The sequence below is a fragment of the Rhipicephalus sanguineus genome, chromosome 1, assembly GCF_013339695.2.
Source record: "Rhipicephalus sanguineus isolate Rsan-2018 chromosome 1, BIME_Rsan_1.4, whole genome shotgun sequence".
NCBI classification, from domain to species: domain Eukaryota; kingdom Metazoa; phylum Arthropoda; class Arachnida; order Ixodida; family Ixodidae; genus Rhipicephalus; species Rhipicephalus sanguineus.
In genome coordinates, this window is record NC_051176.1 from 151,982,747 (window position 1) to 151,998,550 (window position 15,804).

Consider the following 15,804-nt stretch of genomic DNA (forward strand, 5'->3'; position numbering starts at 1 on the left):
GGCAGCCTTACATAAGAATTTCCAGTTGACCTCACTTAAAGAAAAAAAGGTTAAGGAAAAGGCCCTAGCGCTTCTAGAGGAACTTAACCTCACCAGAACTGTTAACGAGGTGAAGAAGGCAAAAGGTCTTCATTTGGAAACCTTTTTTTCTATAAAAACTCACAAAGAGGGTATGCCCTTCAGAGCAATAGTGTCTGAACGGGGAACATGGCAATATGCAGTTTCTAGCTACCTTAAGAGGCACCTATCGGCTCTTTTTGTTGCCGATCCGCTCCGTGCTCACAATTCCGAAGCTGTTGTTCAGTATCTTAAGGTTACAAACCGAGGTCCATGCTCTGCCTTCAGCATAGACGTCAAAGATGTTTTCTACTCCTTGCCACATGAGCGTCTTTTGCAAAATGTCAAGGAATGTATCTGCGAGGATAACGACGAAGTTCGCTTCCGCGATAAAGCTGGCATCAGTGTTGAAGGTTTTATGGAATTATTGTCTTTTTACCTTGTGTCGACCCTAGTAGGATGGGATGGAAATTTGTTTTTACAGTCGTCGGGGGTCTGTATAGGATCTAGGGTTGCGCCCATCTTGTGTGACATTTATCTGAGCAAATTTGACAGGATGCTGGAACATAATTTGAATGGCTTAAGCAAGCGAATTTTCCGTTATGTAGACGATTTTCTTATTTTTATTCCAAATTTTGACACCTGTAGGCTCGCTGTAGATATTCTTAAGGTTTTCAAGGATGTTAGTTCTAATCTCACCTTCACGTTTGAACTCCCAAAAGACCAACGTCTACAGTTCCTAGATCTAAAATTAGTACTTTCTCATGACCACACGTGTTGGATGTTCTGCCCCAGAACAAAAAAACCACTTTTAAGTTACAACTCATCACATTCTAAAACAGTCAAAGATGGCATTGCGCTTTCCTGCCTCCGTTCAGCGCTCACTAAAACATGTAGCCACCTCATTAGCACTAGCTTCTCCCTTCAGTTAGATAGACTGTTGGGTTCTGCCTTCCCGCCTCAGACTTTGATTGTCCAATGTGAAAAGCTTCTGAAGCAGGTAAAAGAGAAGATTGTATCACAAAAGAAGGATGAAAACACAAAAAGAAACGTCGCTGTCATTCCCTATGTGCACAAGTTCTCCCAGTGTCTAAAAAAAGTTGGTGCCCGCTACGGCGTGCAAGTGGTTTTTAGCGCCCCTAACAGACTTGGAAAGATTTGCGCTGCTGTTCACAATAAACTTGAAAGAAGGTCTACCTCACGAAAAGGGGACTGCAGCACGAAGCATCAAAATCAGTTTGTGCCGTGTGCTTCAGGTGTTGTCTACAGCATCCCAGTGACGTGTGGGTGTTGTTGCATTGGACAGACGGGACGCTGCCTAAACACCAGTCTTAGAGAGCATAAAAATAATCTAAGTAACAATTATGGGTCACATCTAGCTGCCCACTGTAAAGGTTGCAAATGCACGCCTCTTTTTCATAAAACTACTGTTATTTTTAGGCACAGGGATGATGCGGCGCGTGAGGTTATGGAAGCATTCTTCATTAAGAATGCTGGGGAGAGTTGCATCAGCTCTCCTTCAGTGGCGCTGCCGCTATCGCGAACCGAAATTAGTTTTTTGGAGGCGGGGTAGATAGACGCTTTTTGGCTTTTGTGTTTTTCTGGTTTTGTTGGCTTACCTTGCTGCTGCCTATCTGGTATTATGATGGTAGAGTTTTACCTATCGCTATTTCTTGGTTCTTTTGGTTTTCTTGCCCTTGCGCATGTTAGTATGATCCCCACGTGGCGGCGATAACATAGATCATTTGGGTCACCTTCTGTATGTTTTCTTTTCCTTGGTTCTTCTAATAAATCTGCCAGTTGCGAGTAAGCGCTCGTCTGTGAACTTCTTGTCATTTGTCCCGTCTTTTGCGCTGCTCTAAAATATTATGCTACCTTGTATGGCATCTCGCGTCGCCTACCAATGCGTTGGAGGAAGGAAAGTAGGAGTAGAGAATGTAGAGGAGGAGAAGAAATAAATAAAACAAAATTTCTAGGCGAGGCGGGATTCGAACCCGTGTACCCACAGCCCGAATGCAAGCGTCAAATGGGAACCACATGGTTCCCATATATGGGAACCATATGATTAAGTTGCCATGGTCTTAAAAAAAGGAAAAGGAAGACAACTATATGATTGCGCTGCTATGGGTGAAAGAAAGAGAAAAAGAGAGAGTGAGAAACACTAAGAAAGACAATGAAAGAAAAAGTAATAGAGAGAGTGACAAAGAAAGATAGAAACAGCAAGAGAGAAAGAAAGCAAAGCATAGCCTTACATGACAGCAAAGTGGTGGGAAATGGAACTGAGGCTGAGGAGGTGAAAGAGTAAAGCATAGCATAGCTTTGAACAGTACAGTATAGCAAAGGATGGGAAAGGGAAGTGAGGGAAAGGAGGAGGGGAACGCCACCAGCTCCACTGTTTCCTCAGTCTTCGCACCACTATTGCATAGCTGCGCCAATTTTTTCTTCTCAAGCGATTGTACTGACCCTTTCGATTGATTACTGAATAATGCCTTAATTACAAGCAGTACGGTGCTTGAAACAAGCTACCAGCAGTGTTTCTGGAACAGATGATGTCAGCCGATGAATCACCGCCACACTCGATTGCCACCGATTGTCCCTGAAGTCACGAGCCTCTGAGGAGAGCACGTCTCACCTTCGGCAGACTTGGACAACCGAAGCTGTGTCGGCACCGTGCATGGCGTCATGGCTTAATCGGGATGCACGCTCAAGCACTGTTTCGTATGCGGAATAATTCATGGTGCATAACTGTGACTGTGGTGGCCCCAGGATCAAGCTGCACATGTTTTGACACACTGGCAGTGCGACTGCCAGTGTAGACATCGTCAAACCCGAAACTCTGGCACAGTTTACATTGATTTTATCAGGATGGCGCAGTAAATCCAATTTGGCACAGGAGTGAAATCACTGTATAATACTGAACCAACACTTCCTCTTACCAAGTTCAGACTTCTATCTTCTCTGCCCAATTAAGAGCAACGCATCTATGCTTGCATGTGAGGGATTGAGGATGCATGCATCCACTTCTCACTACATGTTCACACTGCGGCCACCACATCGCATTTTGGTTCGCAACAAATGCAGCAAGTGGCTCCAGCTGACAGCGTTTCTCGCACTTAGCCACAAGTGCTTTCATCAGCCTACTTAAGGGGGGACATGGGTCCTGGAATTTTTTTTAAATTCTTTGTCGATTGAGATGAAACTTGCGGAGTTTATGCATATTTGTGTGCAGATTTCAAATATGCAATTATTTTTCTAGTATAACATGTAGTTTTTAAAATATCAAAGATTTCATATGCTTTTTGGGAGCCCCAGTTTGCCTAAACTGAGAGAGTTACAAAGTAATTAAGTACATCAGAATGACCTGCAATGAGTACAGAGTGCAAGAAAACAAGAATGGATGTTCTAAACCCATTTGAACAAAAGTTATGGCACGATGAACATTCCAAATTAGTCTACTCCAAGCTGGGATTTCAGCCACAAATATTCAACATGCCACAACTTTTGTTCAAATGGGCTTAGAACATCCATTCTTGTTTTCTTGCACTCTGTACTCATTCCAGGTCATTCTAATGTGCCTAATTACTTTGTAACTCTCTCAGTTTAGGCAAACTGGGGCTCCCAAAATGGCACATGGAATTCAAAAACGACACATTGTACTAGGAAACAAATTGCATATTTGAAATCAGCACACAAATATACATAAACTCAGCGAGTTTGGTTTAAATTGGTAAAGAATTGTAAAAAAAGTTTTCAGGCGCAGTGTCCCCCCTAAATGCATCTGACGTAAAGATGCACAAAGTGCATCAAAGATTGTATATTAGCAGAGAGAGAGAGAAAAGACATTTATTTGGTCCGGAGGGAAGAGCATGAGATGTTTACACATCCAACTCATGGCTAGTCCCATGTCGGGACGGGGAGGCCGAGCCTCTCCGCCCTCTCACGGGCCTTCCGGACAGCCATGACCTGGACGTCGTAGCTGGGGTCGTTGATAGCAGCGAAGTAATCGCTCGAGTATATAGCTCCCGAATCTAACTCTGCTCTCTGTGTGCCTTGTGGCTTTGAGAATTTTGGGTGAGTTACAGGATGCATTTGTCACCGAAAACCACTGCACGCTTCTTAGTAAAGCGTGCTGTTTTGCCTTGCAGTCTCATCAAGTTTTGCTTACATCGATTCTCACAGTGAGCAAGATCTGCAGTCATCTTTCATTTTATTTACAAATTCGAGATGCTTTCTAATGAATGACACAAAGTGGTCAAGTGGGATGGCAGAAAATATCACAGAACCCCCCTCACCCTTTTTTTTTTTTTCAGACTTCATCTTCATTCAAAAGCATATTTGGAATACCATTTGTTATTGGGAATTTCCTCCCTGTTTCAGGGCACACAAGCTCTCCAGCAACAACCTCCACCTGCAGAGAGACAAAAAAAGCTGCACTTCAGTGACAGATTCCATTAAATTACAGTGATGTGATCAACCGAAGCAAATTTGGTGCAGCTTCTGTAGCAGCTAAACGCTCCCTCTGGAGCAGAAAATCAACCTTTTGGAGCAGTTACCAGTTAAATTTATTGACACAAATATTTAAGTATCTAAGCTGAAGCAGTTTTACCACATTTAACGAAATCGATATATGCACACATACCATGCATGTTTATATAATATCCCAGCAGATGAAATTAACTTACTGCTGTTTGTTTTCCCATGGAAAGCCTTCAGTTTGTTTAGTTTTATCGCTTCAGGCCATCTAATATTTTCCTGCAGTAAACTTCCTATTTGTAATCAAACGAGGCTTTCCTTAATGCTTGGTCAATCTTTTGTACTTGACTGATTGCTCTTTTCAACTCGAAATGCTGGCTCCTGTGGCATTCCCTGTTCCAAGAATTTTTCCTCACATCAAGTTACCTTCCCCTGAACTTCTGTCTTGTCTGAATGTCATTACGAGGCACACATAATGGGGGATTACGGATTAACTTCGACCACCTGGGGTTCTTTGACATGCAGCTAAATCTAAGAACGGGGGTGCTTTTACATTTCAGTCCCAATGAATTGCAGCCACCCTGACAGCAATCAAACTTGTGACCTTGTGCAATGCCACAGCCGCTAAACCAACAAGGAAGAAGTCTACTGTTTGGCCTGGTAGGCTCCTGCTTTGGAAGACTAACTTAACTTGTTCCTTCAATAATATAGCTTGGAAGCAAGATAAACAAAGACTTGCACCGTATGCAGATGCACATATACTTCTTGACACAAATAAGTTCATTCCCATCTCTCACCTCAAAGAGTGTGTGATGAACTTGCTTCAAGAACTCTTCATTATGTTCATAATCTGGAACTAATGCTTTAGGTAAATCTGCAGCAACGCCAATCTGAAATAAATAAATAAATGGTTGCATTCAACAAGCAGCTCTTAAAGTTAGCCAGGCATACATCATGTATAAAGTGCAGAAACCTAAACACCATTCGTATAAAATTGATACATGCAATGGAACGATTTTCAACAAAACTAAGGCAGCTTTCCTATTTTGTGAAAAACCTGTGCTGCCTCTTCATAGCTTGCCAACAGTGCATTTAGTACTGAATCCCCGCTTCAAGCCAGCTCGCACGATAGTGCTAACTTTCCAGTGCAGTACATCCAGTATAGCTGCCTTCGGGGTATAACCACTAACCACATGCTTGAAGACACCACAGCGCACGTGATTTCTACTTTGCAGATAGGTTGCACTGCCATGAAGAATGGACTTTTGTTGTGCAAGAAATGTCTCCACAGTTCCGGAAACAGTCCAAGGCAAGGCAGTTTTACACAAGCTAAAATGCAAAAAGCATTTGGAGCACTAACCAAAAATATCAGCATTGACTCTGCTACTTACTATTTCTTAGCATACTGGTTCTTCAGAAACTTTATCGGCTCAGCAGTACCATCTCAAAGCTTGCTGATTAAAATTAACTTGTGCAAATTTTTTATGTGTCTTGATATCTGGCAGGTGTCTCAGAGCTTGATCTAATGTTTGCTCTCCAACCATGAATCAACCAGCATGCGATGAAGAGTACCAACATGATAAACACTGCCTCAGCATTGGAGTAAAAAAAAAAAAGCAAAGTAATGAAAATTAAGCAGTTTTATGCTTAGGGAAGCAGTAGTGTCATCCACTGTATCTATTGCAATGACTGCACACACAAGGAACACCACTGAGCGCCATATTTACCTATAAATAATTGTGAGAAGCTATATGGTTTCATGTGAAATGCGTGTGATGTAAAAGCCCCATGTGCGCGACATCATCTCGTGGTTAGGCCAGGAGGCTTCTTCAAGGGGCACCGTTTTTTGTTTAGCCTTTTTATCACCATAATAAGTTTCCTGTGGTGCCCCCTACCCTGGGGCACTCGGGTTCTTAAGCATCAGGTACAACTACGAATACTAATGTTTCTCTTTTTCTTCCTCCTCCTCAACCGATTCTGTGGATGCTCGTGATCAGTATTATCACCTTTCAGATAAAATGTCGCGTTACTGGCATAATTGTGATGAAATTATTCTTCCAAATATTTTTAGCAGTGCAGCAACTGCCAGAGCTGTGTACACAGAATCAGATGCATGTTAGTAGCTATGCATTAAAAAAAGAAAGAAAGAAAGATCAGGTTAGAATTGTAAATGTAGAGTAAGATGCTTACGCTTTCGGCAGCTTGGTAAAGGGCATCCCAGTCCAGCTTAGGTATCATGCGACACACGAACTCCGGATTAAAATCCACTGATATTACTTTTGTTTCGCTAGCCTGAAAGAAGAAATGGAAATATTAGCACGTGCCTGTTCATATACAAGTGGGCCGATATGAAAGAACTTGCCACAATGCCAAGGGGAAAACCAGTATTGACACCCTTGATGCACTTTGATGTCATCATGTTATGCGTAAGCAGCTTCATTGTGCCGTTGATTAGCGATTCCAGCAATTTCAAGCCAAAGATTGATATGAAACGAAAAACTGACAGCTCAACACAGCAGCGTTCAGGCGCAAGCAAGCATGGCTAGCGCGAGCTGCGCGACCATAAATCTGGCACCAGCATAGAATACGAGTAGAGTAGCCACACCAAAGTAAAACAGGCGAAGCTTTCGCAGTGAGCAGCCGTCACAGGCGCTGTCGTATCATTCCCCCATTCGTTTTTCGTTCTTCCCTTTGTAATCGCACTAGCTGCAGTAGCACAGCACTGCGGCTGTCCACTACAGGCGCCTATCGCCGCGCCACCGGAGTCAGAGGCAGTAGAGCTACTAAGCATAGGACAATGTCTACAAGATGCCCCAGTAGTGGTCGATGTCGCTAGCTGTTAATACACTATGAGACAGAAAAAACATTAGGCTAATACAATACTAACTTCATGAGCAAAACGATAGGAGAAACTAATTTTTAAAGCATTGTTTACCCCATTCATATACAAGCTCATATAATTACAATTGGTCGAATAAGAATCCGCTGTAAGCCGCCCACTGGATTCCGTCTGCGCTTGGCAGCGAGTAGCAGGTACAGGTAGTAACAGGAGGAAGACGTCGGCGAAGGTCTACGGTAGACAGCACTGCAGTACAGTAGATGTAACATAGTGCGATCAGAAGAAAGTCGTTGACAGACCTTGGACTTGGTGGGCCTTAGGTAGACGCGTCGTGCTAAGATCTCATTTACGCGTGTCAGCCGACGAGTTCACGGCACGCCCAACTGTAACGGGACGTTATGGATGACATGCTCTTTCAGTTGCGGTTCAGCTGCAAACAGCTCGAACGACTCTCCAAGAAGGCGGAGAAGGATGAGCGACTGCAGAAAGCAAAGATCAAGAAGGCTTTGCAACAGGGCAACGTCGAAGGCGCGCGAATCTATGCTGAGAACGCCATCCGCAAGAAGAACGAAAGCATCAATTACCTGCGCATGTCTTCCAAAGTGGACGCTGTGAGCTCCAAGATCAAAAGCGCCATGGCTATGAAGCAGGTAAGAAACGACGTACACTGCTCAACTGTAAAGCCTCGACCTTACGAAACAGCTAGGTTGCCTGATGTAAAAGAGGACGACATTCATTGGTGTTATATGACGTCATTCAGAAACGCCAAGAAACTGCTCGCGGTGGTCACTCGGTTACTTGTAACCAGATTCATGATGCAGTTCACTTCTAGAGAACGAATATCCGTTTTCACTGGTTATTTAGAGGAACAGACCAAGAGAATAATAGCCCAAGAACATAACACGTGCAATTTTAGAGCAAGAAAGTAAGTCTGAGTTAGTAAGAGTAAGTGATACATTGACAGGTTCGAATGACGCTCGCATGCAACTTCTTGATCTTTATTTAATCGCCAAACACCTGCTTTTCTGTTAACGTGAGTACTGTAGTGCTTTTATTGATCTGAATCATGGTGTGATGTGTTGTGTTGCATTTCAGTGCTCTTAATTTTAAGAATGAGGTAAACAAAAATGTAGAATTTCAATTAACGCTCTTAGTGACCGTCGAACGTCATTCAAAAGCAGAAAAACGGCGCGCTGTGTTTGCGCGTTTTTTCTACATTTGAGTTATGTACCAACTAGCCCGCCTTTCGCCGCTTCGAACGTCATCATGCGAAGCTGAAAGTATCGCGAAGTCCATTTGTTGCAGAGCACGGCATAGGTTACATTCCAAAAAGGCACTTGGGTAACAAAACTACACATCTTTTATTCTTTTTTTTTGGGGGGGGGGGGGGGGGAATGAATAGAATACTTAAGCTTCACTGGATTGACAAAATACACTTTTTTGTATATAAAGGAAGTCCTGTCGCATTGAAAAGTGTCATAAGCCAAAAAAAAAAAAAAAAGCTATTGGCAATGCAACCCTTGCCAGCTTCCAGTAATATCATGGACCTTGATAGCGTCTGCTGGAGACTAGATATTTTTGTCAATAATAAAGGACTACATTACATTTTAAATGAACCTAAGACTATACAATGCCACACTGATGAATGGCTGCTATGTTTGTGTTTTAAAATTTGGAAGTAGAAGCTTCATTTTAGTTTTAGCACTAGCAGTGAACATTTTTTCCCATAAATAAGTGTAAATGGAGTTTTGTATGGACCCATTTAACAATCTAAGCTAGCTTACTTAGTATTGTTTGCCAGTGTTATCTTTACAAGAACTGCACTATTGTGCCACTGGTAGCCTTGGAATAATTGTACTGACTTATGATAACTTGGCACATGACCACTGTACAGCTGGTCAAATCTTTTAACTATTGTTCCCAGTGACAACTTTTTTGTGTGTCAGTGCCATATGATTAAACGAAGTAGCAAAAAATTATTCTGTGGACATGCACTTGCCCTCAACCCTTCTGGAACTTAATTCAGTCATATGACGAAGATACACAGAAAAAATTGCTGCTCGCACACAATAGTCAAAGATTTGGGCGACTGTACACAATCACAACTTCTACATAATGTTGCTCTGCACTGTACAAGTAGCTAAACTATTTGCTAAAGAAAGCACTGCTCAGCAGTGACTACAACTGGACACAGCAAGATTAAGCTTACATGTGGGTCCTTGGCTTTGTTACTGGAGAAGGCAGGAAAGGAATGTTGCTTATAGATTCTGGTAAAAGGAATGGGAGGGACTCCTTGGTATGGGAACTGTAGCTCTGTAACCTTGCAGCATTTCATTTTATTGTAGCCCTTCTATGAAGACAGCCTTTAGAAAAATTCTTGTAGCACATTCCTAACAACTCCCAATGTACAACCAAAATTGTCATGAAGGCTGAGTATGGGGGGTCTTTAAAAACATGATTCAAATACAGTCACTTTCACATGGAGATGAACAATCATTCTTGAGCAGACTTTATCAAAAGGTCATATTAAGATAAACTTCTCATGCTATGACTATATCCTGTGGCCCATTTATGCTGGGGCTGTAAACTAGTTGCCATGTTGTAGAACCAGCATAAGGCTCAAGATACAAACATCTTGAAAAGCACTAAAGTACTTTTCACTTTGCTTGCTGCTGAAGGTAGGTGGCAGTAAAGTGTTTTTCATTGTTCTGCAATTTTGTTCATCGGATTTGTTCAGCATCTACTATTCGAGCCTTCGAATATAGCTTGCACAGGTTCTTTGGTGTAGGAACAGCAGTTTGCTTGCACAATTTTCTGGTTTGGTGCTGACATGTACTAGATTGTTGCTCCATTTCTTTCATGTCAACAAACCTTTATGAATGGTTGTCTGTTTGATCTGCACGCTGCACATGAAGCCAGTTAATTGTAGATTACTGTATTTGTGTGTTGTTACAGTCAAGACAGAAATATTTGGCAGGTGAAACACCACAGTTTGCTCAGAAATGCGATCTTTGTGTTTTCCATTGCCTCTGTGACCTTTAACCATTTTCATAAAGACTTACCACAGCCATTTTGTGTCAGTGAACATGTTACTAGACATCATATTGTCCAACAGCCCTGACCTGTAGTGATGTTTTCTGTACAAGTGTATATTGCTTTCAAGGTTTCCTCATGATGTGATGTGTTGATTGCGTGTCATTTATAACTGTATCCAGACGAGAAAAATACTTTATATATCTCTGCTATAGTTTAGTACTTAATGTACAATTTATCAAAGCTCTATCATGTGCATTCATAAGATAATTACATTAGCAACCTTATTTTACTATTTCATGTCTGTCATACTTGTTGCACTAACCTTACAAAAAATGCTTACTTCTGCAAACTTGCTTTTGTGCAGGTCACCAAGAATATGGGTGGTGTGGTGAAGGCACTTGACAAGGCCATCAACTCAATGGACTTGCAGAAGGTATCAGCTGTCATGGAAAAGTTTGAGCAGCAGTTTGAGGATCTGGATGTGCGGAGCTCAGTGTTGGAAGATGCTATGGGCACAGCCACAACCACAACTGCACCTGCAGCCCAGGTAGACCAGCTGATCCAGCAGGTTGCTGAGGAGAGTGGCCTTGAAATGATTGACCAGCTCAACCAGGCAGGCCTAACACCGGCTGATACCATTGCTGCCTCCACAGGTCGCCCACAGGCCGCTGAGGATGCCCTCACCAAGCGCCTTGCAGCGCTACGTGACTGATGGCTGCTGCAGGTGTGGTTGTGGTGGTCACCTAGAATTTCCTTAGTCGGGCAATGTGAAAGGGATCAGGTTGTCCAGCCTTTCTGTTCTACACAGCATGTTTTGCACTGTGTAGGAGGTCTGCTATGCTGCTGTATGGCCACCAATGCCATCTTTTATAAATGTGTTAAGAAGAGCATATGGTGGCAACTTACAATTTAATAAGCATCTTGACTAGTTTTGTAGTAGTACTTGCATCCACTCCCATTTTCTAGCCCATTTGAACTGCACCACGTTTCAAGTTTACTTTGCTGGCAGTGGCACTTTTAGCATGCTTTATAGTTTTTTTCTCTTTGTTCGTTCAATGCTTTTGAAATCCTTTGTAAGCAATGACTGAAGAACTTTATTTTGTGAGAGATACATTATAATGGGCTTTTAAAAAATCATTGATGGCAGCTGTAAGCTGTTGTTAATCTGGCATAAGCTTGAATGCTTAATACACAAGCTGTCTCAACAGTATTGGTAGTGCTCACAGAATCATAGCTGTGCAATGCTTGGACCACTTCCTTGGTTGAGGTAGAGAGCAATGCTGCTCTAAACAACACTGGCTGACGGCACAGTGCATTGAGCTGTAGCCACAAATATTGGAGACAGTCATTCGACTGTGTGCGTGTATCAGCTATGTTAAAGGGGTACTGACACCAATTTTCGAAGGTTAGTTTACTCTACCATACAAATCTCCTGTATACAGAGACTGCTCTGAGCAAGTGTGAAGCTCAGTAAATGCTGATAGGATATTTTATTTTGACATCAAAGTCAAATTTAGCATGGCAAACCTACTGATATCGACACCATCGTGATGTCAGGCCGTGTCAATTCTGGCGACTTCAAGCTCCATTGTGGCTAGTTGTGATGACGTCAGGTACCAAAACATTTAATATGGTCACTTGTGCATCACCAAAAACATTCAAAATGGCTGCTTGTGCGTCACCAATGGAGCCATGGAGCGGAGCTGCCGTGGAAACATCGCGACATCTTACGCGAGCATGTGGCGAGAAGCTCATGCCGTGTTGTGACGTCAGGGTACAGTAGGAACCGAAACTAGCTTTTTAAAACATGCTGTAATTACTTTTTCAGGGTGTACTCATGGTTACCGGTACATTTTCTAGGCTCTTGAGGGCTTGGCCTTTCATTTGACTGAAAAAAAAAAACAACTGTAAATGTTCGTGTCAGTACCTCTTTAAGACAGTAGAATTCCTCTTTAGATGCACAGATAAAGTGGTGCCTTTTTGTACATCATAGCGACAACCACCAGGTTCAGGCGAGGAATTTAGACAAGTACCAGCCCTGCAGCTTTGCCAGTATTTCTTCAGCGACATTATACTACACACACATAACAAATTTACCCGAAGTGAAATTCTGTGCTAGTTGGCCCTCATGGCACACTGTGTACCATTGCAAAGTGGTGCACATGACTAGTATGATGTACTATACACGCAGTGGTATGCAGCACTTATTAGGGAAGACGCTACAGTGAGATCATTTCAGTATGTTGATTTCTTCAGAGATGTTATTCAGTGGCAAGTATTCTGGCAGTAAAATTGGATAGCTTTTTCACCTCCCATTCTCAATGGTCATTGTTTGTTTGCTGTGTACCTTTGCTTGATAGCATGCTTTTATGAAATGGGTACAATTGAAATCAGATGCTCTTTTATTAGGGTCCATGGAGCTGATTCTTTTTGTGGTGATTATTTTTGGTGTGTGTTTTTTATTATGTAGTGCTACTGCAAGGTATATACTTGCAGCGTGCTCTGTGTAGGCATTCTGTGTGGTTTTTGATATTTGCACAATTTTTTCATTAACAACACATTTTTTTTTCCTTTTTTCTTGTGCTTTAGTTCCAAAACAATCATAGCATAACTGTTGAAACATTGTTAACTAAGGATAAGCATAGTCTGAAATTGGTAAAAAGTTGTGGTATAGTTGTCATGTGTTGCTCATAAATACTAATATTAGGAGGCATGCAAGGTCGTTTTTAAAACTGTGCTATGCACACCAAGGGATATGAATGTACATAACAGTTACTAAACAGTTGGGTGTATGTTGTATTCTAAAATATTGCCTGCTTTCTTCTTAATTTGGAAAGAACTGTCTGCAGGGCAGACATTTGACAGTTTGATGACAGCTTGATGACAAAAATGACAGTTTGATGTCATTTTGGATTGAACAGTTTTCTCATAAACTCAAAAAATGTCAATGGAATGTAGGAAAAGTCTGGCTTGCATAGTCTCTCACAATAATACCTAGAGGAAAATGTAGTGCCACCATCTATGCAAGTTTCATAAGGTGCACTGTGCCATCTTGGAACGATGGTATATGTACCTGCGTGGCTTGTGTTGGCTGTCATTGAGCGAGGCTTGGTCTGGATACAGCTGGATACAGCTGCACAAAGACAGTTTCTCTAAAATGAAACCTTCATAAACAACTTTCATTCACCTGTATAAAGTTTTACAATAAAGGTTTACTCACCTGCAGGGCATAAGCTAACAGCAAAAGAAAGAAACAGACGGCAAACTGTTGCAGAGTGATTGCTGCCCTAGTCGTCTGTCTTCCGACTTTAGCGGCCAGTCGCAACTTTTTGTGTTTCATAAATTTATGCATCTAAGCAGACGTTTGCAAAGTTAAATAAAACTTGTTTCTGTGTAATGATAAGAAGAAAAAATAGTTCACTGCATGCTGCTTCAGTACAAAATTAACCATCACGACACAAAGAACGCTTCCAACCAAATGCGTCTTCGAGGTGTTTGGGCTCTTCTTGAACGATGCCAATCCATATCCGACACATCCCAGCATTCCCATGCATACAACAGCGTCACAGCACCAGTTTCCTTTCTAGACAATTGTAAGAAACTATGCTTGCTTTTAAACTAAACAAGTAGACAAAAAATTACCTGAGTGCAAGGCAACTCTTGGTGGTGCTGTATTAGTTTGCGCATTGTATAATACACCAGGTTTTGTGGTGCATTTTTTCTCTATAAAACTTGGTTTATGTTATTGGGAACACCCTCACACAAAAGATATAGAGTGGTTGTAGAAACCACAAACTTCTGACAGGCCATGACACATGTTGAAGACATGCAGTGAACAATTCAGTGAAAAATGTTAGGCATAACTTTAAAAGACCTGGGAAGACAGTGGTAGGAAATATACAGCAAACAGGGGTAGCATATATTCTAGTCAACATAAAGAGAAAAAAAAAGAAGAGCTGGGCAAGTCATGTAATGCATAGGCAAGGTAACCAATGGTGTGTTAGAGTTACAGAATAGGTGTTAAGGAAAGGGAAGCACAGTTGAGGATGCAAGTTTGCAGGCAGAAGATTGAATAGCTTGTGCAAGACGGGGGTAATTGGAGATCCCTGAGAGAGACTTCTGCACAGCTGTGAACACATAAATAGGCTGGTAGTGATGATGAACTACACATGAATGTCCCCAAATATTTCAAGTGTTTTACTTGTGTGAGCATTGCATTGGACAGCATTGCATGGCACTAGAACTAAAATAAGCATGTTTGGTTGTCTTTATGTAACAATGCAAGATGATAATGCCTTAGCACATTTTGTAATGGATCTTTCACTGAGTGTGGTTTGGTGTTAATTGGTTTTATGCTGCAGAAAACTATGCCTGGAAGTAGTAATTGAAGGCGGCCAGTGAAGTGCTACAATTTGAGGGCTTTATCATGAATCAATATCCCACTACTCGGGCATTTTTATGTTTTGTATCCATTGAAAAGCCTGGTAATTGAATCCACAGACTTCAGTGGTAAATTACCATTGCCTCTGAGCCGTCGTCGTAGTTCTCTTATTTGCTCTACTTTTTTTCCCTACTGTGGTTTAGCAGATAATGCATTGGAAAAGTGAACAGAATATCTTATTATTATATACAGGCTTTCACAGTATCTCTCTCTGTGTAGATGTTTAATTGAGCAAAGCCTTCATTCCACAGTCAACATGTGACAGCGGTGTTTGATACAGTTGGTAAGATGTATCACATCAGTGGTCAGCACATAATTGTTCACACAGTGATGGCAAACCAACAAAAACAACTCAAGGTATACACTAAACTTGACAAACATTTTCACCGAGTGAATGTATGGTTTTCATACATCTGGATGCTGTAGTTACAGTTGAATGCTCTGAGGTCAAGACTTTGTGCTTGGCAAGTTTTATTTTGCTTTGTTGTAGGTAGGTACAATGTGCCTGCCCCGTCTTGGCAGAGATTGAAGTGATGCTTACACTGTACATACTGTAATTAAAAGATTTTATTTCTGTCACGGGTTTTGTGGTGGTCTGTTATAGTCATATGACTGTTAGAATTCAAAATGCTCTGCAAGGCTCTTAATGTAGGATCACTACCGAAAGTTAAACTAACAGCAGCTATTGTACTCAGTGAGTTTTTATGTGATAAACACTTTCTGGCATAATTACTAATACCAGCAAAAACTGGCATATGTTCATCACGAAATGTTAGAACAGGCTGTGTATAGAAACTTGGTAGCTAAAGCTGGGTGTTGTAGAGGAAGTACCGCCACTCAATTTTCTAATAATTTCTACACAAATTATGCAGCACAAGTCATTGCTCTTCAAATTGAGAATTTTTCTCAATGAGGAAACATGCTGACTAGGAAAGCAATGTGTTTTGCTATGAACTCA

General features: G+C 41.6%; 2 protein-coding genes across 2 annotated transcripts; one reads left to right on the forward strand and one right to left on the reverse strand.

Annotated features, from left to right (window-relative positions):
* Positions 1 to 4,247: 4,247 nt before the first annotated feature.
* On the reverse strand, positions 4,248 to 7,155 carry LOC119400341 (multifunctional methyltransferase subunit TRM112-like protein). Its single transcript, XM_037667365.2, has 4 exons — positions 6,893 to 7,155; positions 6,721 to 6,822; positions 5,328 to 5,420; positions 4,248 to 4,465 (listed from the first exon to the last, which is right to left on the reverse strand). The coding sequence occupies exons 1-4, from the start codon at positions 6,968 to 6,970 to the stop codon at positions 4,364 to 4,366; spliced, it is 375 nt and encodes a 124-aa protein (XP_037523293.1). The 5' UTR covers positions 6,971 to 7,155; the 3' UTR covers positions 4,248 to 4,363.
* A 397-nt stretch (positions 7,156 to 7,552) lies between these two features.
* Positions 7,553 to 15,425, forward strand: LOC119400330 (charged multivesicular body protein 1a). Its single transcript, XM_037667361.2, has 2 exons — positions 7,553 to 8,019; positions 10,770 to 15,425. Exons 1-2 carry the CDS (start codon positions 7,768 to 7,770, stop codon positions 11,115 to 11,117), a joined length of 600 nt encoding a protein of 199 aa, XP_037523289.1. The 5' UTR covers positions 7,553 to 7,767; the 3' UTR covers positions 11,118 to 15,425.
* The last annotated feature ends 379 nt before the right edge of the window (positions 15,426 to 15,804 follow it).

Bases quoted from the DNA above. Each gene is read 5' to 3' on its own strand.
- LOC119400341 (XM_037667365.2), bottom strand. From the start codon at position 6,970: ATGAAGCTGCTTACGCATAACATGATGACATCAAAGTGCATCAAGGGT. The intron at 6,823-6,892 runs GCAAGTTCTTTC...TTCTTCTTTCAG, and splicing joins GTTTTCCCCTTGGCATTGTG to GCTAGCGAAACAAAAGTAAT. The intron at 4,466-5,327 runs GTGAGAGATGGG...GTCTCTCTGCAG, and splicing joins TTCATCACACACTCTTTGAG to GTGGAGGTTGTTGCTGGAGA.
- LOC119400330 (XM_037667361.2), top strand. From the start codon at position 7,768: ATGGATGACATGCTCTTTCAGTTGCGGTTCAGCTGCAAACAGCTCGAA. The intron at 8,020-10,769 runs GTAAGAAACGAC...GCTTTTGTGCAG, and splicing joins GCGCCATGGCTATGAAGCAG to GTCACCAAGAATATGGGTGG.